The following is an 8,870-nucleotide window of genomic DNA, read 5'->3' as shown; positions in this document are numbered from 1 at the left end:
TGAGAGAGATCCTATCTGTCGTTTCAGCTATCATAGCAATAGTCCCCTACTAAAACACTATCACAGTGTTTTAGTAGGGGACTGATATCTATTGATGTTATTTAGTAGGGACTGATACTATGATAGTATTTAGTGGGGACTGATACTATGATAGTATTAGAGGGATCTGAACTATGATAGTATTTAGTAGGGGACTGATACTATGATAGTATTTAGTAGGGACTGGATACTATGAATAGTGTTGTAGTATTTAGTAGGGGACTGATACTATGATAGTATTTAGTAGGGGAACTGATACTTATGATAGTATTTAGTAGGGGACTGATACTATGGATAGTATTGTAGGGGACTGATACTATGATAGTGTTGTTAGTATTTAGTAGGGGACTGATACTAATGATCGTATTTTAGTAGGGGACTGATACTATGATAGTGTTTAGTAGGGGACTGATACTATGATAGTATTTAGTAGGGGACTGATACTATGATAGTATTTAGGCTTGGGTTCAGGAACACAGCCCGATCTGGCCTGGCCTGGCCGGCCTCGGCTTGGTTCAGGACACAGCCTAATCTGGCTTGGCCGTGCCTCGGCTTGTGATCAGAAATACAGACTGGTATTTCAAATGACTACGGAGAATCAATCATGGGTGGATGACTTTGTATGCATGACACTACAGGCTTATATTGCTCCTCCGAGGATAGGAGAGGAGGATAGAAGGATAGGTAGGGTAAGGTGTGTGGGGGGGGGGGGCGTATATAGGCTGAGGACGACTGGAATGAGGCACATCAATACATGTTCTGACTCATTCAGTTTTTATCTGCATTCTCCTCCCTCTTCCCAGGATGAATAGCTCCAATGTGTGTGTGCTTATAGAGAGATTATTCTTAATGATGAACCACCCTCACTGTTTTGTTGTTATGAACAAATGGTGTGTGGTGTGTGTGTGTGTGTGTGTGTGTGTGTGTTGTGTGTGTGTGTGTGTGTGTTGTGTGTGTGTGGTGTGTTGTAACTATTCCTCTGAAGTCCCCACAAGAATAGTAAACAAACAAAAAAAAGTTTCGACCAATGGGACTTTTGACATTTTGTTAGTCCCCACGAGGTCTATGCTTTGTCTAGGGGGTTTAGGGTTAAGGTTAGAATTAGTGATAGAATTACTTTAAAGGGTTAGGAGCTGGGATTAGGTTTAAGAACTAGGGTTAGGAGATAGGATTAGGTTTAAGAACTAGGGTTAAGAGATAGGGTTAGGTTTAAGAACTAGGGTTAAGAGATAGGATTAGGAGATAGGATTAGGTTTAGGTTTAAGGTTAGAGTAAGGGTACTAGTACAGAATAGGGTTTAGGGAAAATAGGATTTTGAATGGGACTGAATTGTGTGTCCCCACAAGGTTAGTTGTAAAATACTCGTGCACGTGTGTGTGTGTGTGTGTGTGTGTGTGTGTGTGTGTGTGTGTGTGTGTGTGTGTGTGTGTGTGTGTAGCACCTCACTATCATCCAAGGTTTAATCTGTGTCTTCGAAAACCAGCCCGGTGACCCCTGGTATACACATGAAATATCAAACTAGTCTACATGATGTCACTTAGCTCTGCCGTAGTGACAAACTCAGAACTATGTTAATAAAATATAATGATGTACCTGGATGCAGCAAAGAAGCTTGTGACTTGATAACCAAAGCTGGCATAGTATGCATGCTCCATGACAGCCATGAGCTGAATACAGTTGTACCCTGAAAAGAAAATCAAACAATTATTAGATCAAATCAATGAAAAGACAGAAAAGAGAAAATGATTTGAACAAAATGTGAGACAAACATTAGAACAGGTTTCAATGTAATCTTTTTTTTGTGAGTAAAGTACATGTTGGATAAAAAAAAAAATATGTCACGACAGGCCTGATGTAAACAACAAATTTGGTCGTAAACTTTACGCTAAACAGGGTGGGATCTTTTTGTGTTGCTGACATGAATTATGTGAGAAATAGAGGTGGAAACGCCTTTATGCGCAATTATTGACATATTGACCATCGTATCAAAGTAAACGCAGTTAAGCGAGATGTTGTGTGGTCCTCTCACTACGACTCAGGAAACCTGCAGTTGAATAGGCTACAGATAAAAATAATTGATGAACTTCACAGGGTGGTGAATGACAGTGATCTTGATGCTCCTTTTCAATAAATATTGCGGGTCATATTCTGGTGACATGACGACCGATGGCTGCCGTTTGACAAATACAAATAATCTCGCTCTTTGTCCATAATAATCTCTGCAAACTAGAGCACACATACCAAGACCAGAGTGGGTACATTCGGCTATACAGTGATCCCTCGCCACTTCGCGGTTCACTTATCGCGGATTCGCTATTTCGCGGATTTTCATAATGCATTTTTTTTTTTTTTTGGTGCATTGTGCTCTGCATTCTGATTCGCTAAAAACTCACTCCCGCTTCTTGTATCAAAACATGCTACGAATTGTGCTATCATTTTGTCGTCTCGTGCAGTTATGTGTACGTACATAAAACAGCTTGGCAAATTTACATTAAGTTGGCCAAATTATCTTGTAATTTCGAACATCTCCTAAACCCATAATGTCGACGAAACGGCCTACACGTGAGTCACTGTATTTGTATACATGTAATAGTTGCTAATTGTAAAAAAAAAAAAAGTTTTCTATTTCGCGGATTTCACTTATCGCGGGTCATTTTCGGAACGTAACCCCCGCGATAAACGAGGGATTACTGTATAACGTAAAATAATTTAGAGTTGAAAATGCGATTGGAAACCCATTTAACTTGTATTTATTTTCTTTTTTTCATTTCTTATTTCGGTACAATGTTCTTTCTCATGTTAGATCTGAGAACGGTGTCTGTTAGAATCTGTAGGTGTGCAAACCTATAGTGTTTTATTCAGTGGTAAACACACAATTATTCTCCAGCATTAATTTCTGATGTGCTTACTATTGACGATATTAGTGATGACCAAAATGGAAGATTTGTCTGAGAAATCTAAGGTAAGTTTTGGTGTTCCTCAAAGCTCTGTTCTAAGACCACTACCATTCTCATTACATACATACGTGCGTGCGTGAGTGCAATATATATATATATATATATATATATATATATATATATATATATATACATACACACAGTGGGGCAAAAAAGTATTTAGTCAGCCACCAATTGTGCAAGTTCTCCCACTTAAAAAAGATTCAGAGCGGCTGTAATTTTCATCATAGGTCACTTCAACTATGACAGAAAAAATGAGAAAAGAAAATCCAAAAAAAATCACATTGTAGGATTTTTAATGAATTTATTTGCAAATTATGTGGAAAATAAGTATTTTTGAGAGTTGCTTCAATAACATCCAATAATTTCCCCCCCTCATGATGCCATCTATTTTGTGAAGTGCACCAGTCCCTCCTGCAGCAAAGCACCCCCAAAACATGCTGGCCGCCACCCCTATGCTTGCACGGTTGGGATGGTGTTCTTCGGCTTGCACGCCCTCCCTTTCTCTCCAAACATAACGATGGTCATTATGGCCAAACGTTCTGTTTTTGTTTCATCAGACTAGAGGACATTTCTTCAAAAAAGTACAATCTTTGTCCCATGTGCAGTTGCAAACCGTAGTCTGGCTTTTTATGGCGTTTTGGAGCAGTGGCTTCTTCTTGCTGAGCGCCTTTCAAGTTATGTCAATATAGGACTCGTTTTACTGTGGATATAGATACTTTTGTACCTGTTTCGTCCAGCATCTTCACAAGGTCCTTTGCTGTTGTTCTTGGATTGATTTTCACTTATCGCACCAAAGTACGTTCATCCCTAGGGACAGAACGTGGTCTCTTTCTGAGCGGTATGACGGCTGCGGGGTCCATGGCGTTTATACTTTCGTAGAATTGTTTGTACAGATGAACGTGGTACTGCAGGCATATGGAAATTGCTCTCAAGGATGAACCAGACTTGTGGAGTTACAATTAGTTTTCTGAGGTTTTGGCTGATTTCTTTTGATTTTCCCATGATGTCAAGCAAAGAGGCACTGAGTTTGAAGGTAGGCCTTGAAATGCATCCACAGGTACACCTCCAATTGACTCAAATTATGTCAATTAGCCTATCAGAAGCTTGTAAAGCCATGACATAATTTTCGGAATTTTCCAAGCTGTTTAAGGCACAGTCAACTTAGTGTATGTAAACTTCTGACCAACTGGAATTGTGATACAGTGAAATTATAACTGAAATAATCTGTCTGTAAACAATTGTTGGAAAATGTACTTGTCATGCACAAAGTAGATGTCCTAACTGACTTGCCAAAACTATAGTTTGTTAACAAGAAATTTGTGGAGTGGTTGAAAAACAAGTTTTAATGACTCCAACCTAAGTGTATGTAAACTTCCCACTTCAACTGTATAAATAAAAACTTTATTTACATTTCATCACCTGCTGGAACTTCGTGCACATCCCAAATGGCATCCTATTCCCTATGTAGTGCACTACTTTTGACCACAACCCATTGCACTATAGAATGGCATTTGGGACACACACTTGGATGTTATTCTTGATAGCACAACAAGTGTCACCTCTGCCGGCATCCCTCATCCTCGTGTTTATTTTCCAAATATCAGGCTTGACAAGTGCGCTCCCACAAATACTTTATTAAATGTGAGACACTGGTCTTTGTTGTTGACACTTTCCTCCAGACATGCGGTGGCCATGGGGAAACACCAACCTCAGGTGCTCCAGACAAGCTGTGGCCATGGGGAAACACCAACCTCACTCGAGCAGCTCTGACAGGCCTTTTAACAGTAGGCTGTTGCTCCACAGGAAGGCTCTGTGCTTGTTATTGTTGTTTTGAGATAAAGCTATATAAATAAATAACTCTGTCTTGGATTCTTTCAGACGAGAGAAAAACATTGGCTTCTGACGAGGTGTGACAGAACTGAGGGGTGAGAGGAAGTTTCCTTTTCAGTCTCTCTCTCTCTCTCTCTGGAAATGAGCCGAAGCAGGGGATGGATGAGGAGGTACCGGTGAGGCAGCTGTGGAACCGACAGATGTCTGTCTCTGGAAACGAGGACAGTAACATTTCTCCTCGTATAAAAAAAAGAGAATCATACTGTACAGATTCCTTGAACTGCTGCAGGTTGGTTCTTTGTCAGATCGAATGACACCCTATTCCCTACGTGGTGCACTTCTTTTGACCACTACTTCCATTTGGCATTGATCAAAAAGTAGTGCACTACATAGAGGATAGGGTGCAATTTGGGACGCAYCGAYTGAATTTGCATGGGCAGAAAGAGTGCTTCGCTGCTCTGCTTCCCCTCCCATTCCAAAAGGAAGGACAAGGAAACGTTAAGCCGAGGAGGAGACGCCGTTCATATCAGAGGCACTCCACAGCTTGCACTGGCAGCAATATCTGCCCCCTTTAATACCGGCAATAGCGCAGATCCTACTTGAAATGCAGAAGAATTACAGTAAGGAAGCGTCCCAAAAATGTTACCTTCTTCCCTACATAGAGCCCTATGGGCTTGTCAATGGGCTCTGGTCAGAGATGAATGCATTATATAGGGACTAGAGTGCCGGTTGGGATGAAGCCTTTAAGTTCTGCAGGACACAGAGAAGGAGCTCAGTTTGGCACGTCTTTATTCACTTGGTTTTAAATAACACTTCCAGTAGTACTACAGAGAGCGCGAGAGGCAACCATCACATTACAATAGAAGTAATGTGGTGAAAATCACTATGTCCTCAAGTAGACAAACTATAATAGTCTAGGACGCCCTTCAGTGTTTCATATTCTATCTAATAAAACATTGAGTAAAGCAGATCAAGAATCTCCAGCAAACTTTTTTGTAGATCTGTGATTTGATGTATCCAGGTGTGTGTGTGTGTGTGTGTGTGTGTGTGTGTGTGTGTGTGTGTGTGTGTGTGTGTGTGTGCGTGTGCACGCAGGACACAGGGGGAACCAGAGACTGGTGTTAATAGTGATGAATGGTTCAGAGGGACATCAGACGGAAGCAGACAGACAGCCAGCTGAGTCCAGACCTGTTACCCAAACGGAACCCCATTCCCCCTTTGTAGTGCACTACCTTTGACCAGGGGCACAGAGGACTCTGGTCAAACATAATGAACACTATAGGGAATAGGGTGTCGTTTGGGACACTGGTCTGAGCACTGCGACCCCCTCCCTCCCATCCCCCTTTTCTGTTCAGTGGTAATGGCCACTTCAGGTGTCTGGATGGATCTGGCAGAAGACTGCAAACAGGATGTTGACTTGCAGAGGTGGCTTTGTTCCGCAGCAAACTGACAGTCTGGCTAGGGTTCCCATACACACAAATCAAAGTTTATTGATCTCGTACACAGATTTGCAGATGTTATCGCAGGTGCAGCAAAATTATAGTTTTTTTTTGGTTTGTTCCAAGAGTGCAGTAAAACCTAGCAATAAAAAAATACACACACACAGAATCCAGAAAAATCTAAATGAGCAATGTCAGAGACAGGAATATATATATATAGATATAGATAGGAGGGTCTAAATGGGCCCATCTGAACTTCTTCAGCCTCGTGAGSTTGAAGAGGCTGTGTTGTGCCTTTTTCACCATCCTGTCTAAGTGAAGGGACCATTTTTCTGGTCGTCAGTGATGTGCACGCCGAGGAACTTGACCCTCTCCACCGCGGCTCAGACTATGTGGATGGGGCGCGCTTTCGCTGCTGTCTCCTGTAGTCCGTGATCAGCTCCTTTGTTTTGTTGATGTTGAGGGAGAGGTTATTTTCCTGGCACCACTCTGCCAAGGCTCTCACCTCCTTCCTGTAGGCTGTCTCATATTTGTTGGTAATCAAGCCTACTACTGTTGTGTCGTCAGCAAACTTGATTGAATTCGAGAAGTGCGTGGGCACGCAGTCATGGGTCAACAGGGAGTACAGGAGGGGGCTGAGCACGCACCCTTGTGGGACCCCTGGTGTTGAGGATCAGTGTGGCAGAAGTGTTGTTCCTTACCTTAACTACTTGGGGTCGGCCCGTCAGGAAGTCCAGGACCCAGTTGCACAAGGATGGGTTCAGAACCAGGGCCCTGAGCTTAGTGATGAGCACAATGATGTTGAAGACTGAGCTGTAGTCAATGAACAGCATTCGTACATAGGTATTTCTCTTGTCCAGGTAGGATAGGGCAGTGTTCAGTGCAATGGCCATTGCATCGTCTGTGGATCTATTGGGGCTGTAAGCAAATTGTAGTGGGTCCAGGGTGTCGGGTAAYGTGGAGCTGATATGATCCTTAACTAGACTCACAAAGCACTTCATGATGACAGAAGTCAGTGCTACGGGGCGATAGTAATTTAGTTACCGTCGCTTTCTTGGGTACAGGAACAATGGTGTACATCTTGAAGCAAGTGTGGACAACAGACTGGGATATGGAGAGTTTGAATATGTCCGTAAACACTCCAGCCAGCTGGTCTGCACATGCTCTGAGGACGCAGCTTGGGATGGCGTCTGGGCCGGRAGTCTTAAAATGARGTCCTCACGTCGGCCATAGAACGAGAGCACACWGTCCTCATGAACAGCAGGGGCCCACGTCGGCGGCTCAATGTTGTTTTCCTCAAAGCATGCAAAGGTGTTTAGCTCATCCCGGAGCGAGGCGTCGTTGTCCGTGACATGGCTGGCTTTTCCTATATAAATCAGTGATTATCTGGAGTTCCTGCCACATACGTCTCGTTTATGAGCTGTTGAATCSTGTCTACACTTTGTCCCTGTACTGTTGTTTTGCCTCTTTGATTGCCTTACGGAGGTCGTAGCTGGTCTGATTGTACATGTCCGTGTTCCCAGTCACCTTGCCAAGGTAAAATCTTTTTTTTTCACACTTTCATTTTGACACGAATGCTGCCATCTATCCACGGTTTAATTTCTAATCGTCACAGTGGYAACAACATACTCTATGCACATCTTGATGAATGCAGTCACTGAGTCACTATATACGCATCAATACTATTCTCAGATGTGACCCGGAACATTTCTCAGTTTGCGTGATCAAAAACCATCTTGAAGCATAGAGTCCTATTAGTCAGACCAATGTTGAACAGTCCTTACCWTAGGWGCTTTTATAGATTTCTGCCTATAGGTGGAACGGACGATGAGGTAAGACATTGTAGCTGTCCTGGAAGGGAGGTAGCAACGATCCAGCGTCCGTGTTGCACTGGAGATGCGTTCCAGTAGTGTTTTTCTCAGATTTCCTAGCTACAATAATGCAGTCGGGCATGTGATCATGTGATGTTGAGGTATTCCAGATCGGGAAAAACAAAAAGTCTTGAGTTCCTGTACGTTACTACAATCATACCATGAGTTGTTAAATCTCAACGTTTGGACGGGGAGAATATATCCAGAGAGAGCCATGATTCCACAAAACAGTGTACGTTACAGACCCTGATATCTCTCTGGAAGGAGATCCTCGCCCTGAGCTCGTCTACTTTATAGTCCAGGGACTGYACGTTAGTGAGTAATATACTCAGAAGCGGTGGATGGTAMGCACGCCTCCTGACACCGACTAGGGCCCTACTCCTTCTACCGCTTCTCCAGGGTCAGCATTTTGGTGCAGCCCAGGGATAAATAGAGCAGGAAGATCAAACAAAGGATCCAGGTTAGGTATGTTGAATTTCTGGCGAGTGATCTCTCTAATATCCAGAAGTTATTTCTGGTTGTAGGTAATAATACAATAAATGTTATCAGCAAATAACGTATAAAATAAATTAAAATATTCTGATAAAATATATATACATATGACAAATAACGTATAAAAAATAAAATAAAATGATTTTGCAAAGTTGTCTAGGAGCTAGAAGCAGGGCAACCGTGTCTGTCGGCGCACACACACACACACACACACACACACACACACACACACACACACA

General features: G+C 42.5%; 1 protein-coding gene across 1 annotated transcript in view; it reads right to left on the bottom strand.

Annotated features, from left to right (window-relative positions):
* The window catches only part of LOC112075544 (1,4-alpha-glucan-branching enzyme), a gene marked incomplete at its 5' end in the record, with an annotated part of 40,230 nt that overhangs the window by 1,780 nt on the left and 29,580 nt on the right, over positions 1–8,870 (bottom strand). Inside the window, one exon of the mRNA XM_024142530.2 lies at positions 1,633–1,723. Coding sequence (XP_023998298.1) covers positions 1,633–1,723 — 91 coding nt within the window. The remainder of the gene's footprint in view (positions 1–1,632; positions 1,724–8,870) is intronic.

This window comes from Salvelinus sp. IW2-2015, unplaced genomic scaffold (genome assembly GCF_002910315.2).
Source record: "Salvelinus sp. IW2-2015 unplaced genomic scaffold, ASM291031v2 Un_scaffold3231, whole genome shotgun sequence".
NCBI classification, from domain to species: Eukaryota; Metazoa; Chordata; class Actinopteri; order Salmoniformes; family Salmonidae; genus Salvelinus; species Salvelinus sp. IW2-2015.
Note: the sequence above shows the minus strand (reverse complement) of the source record. Positions and strands in the feature narration are given on the sequence as shown.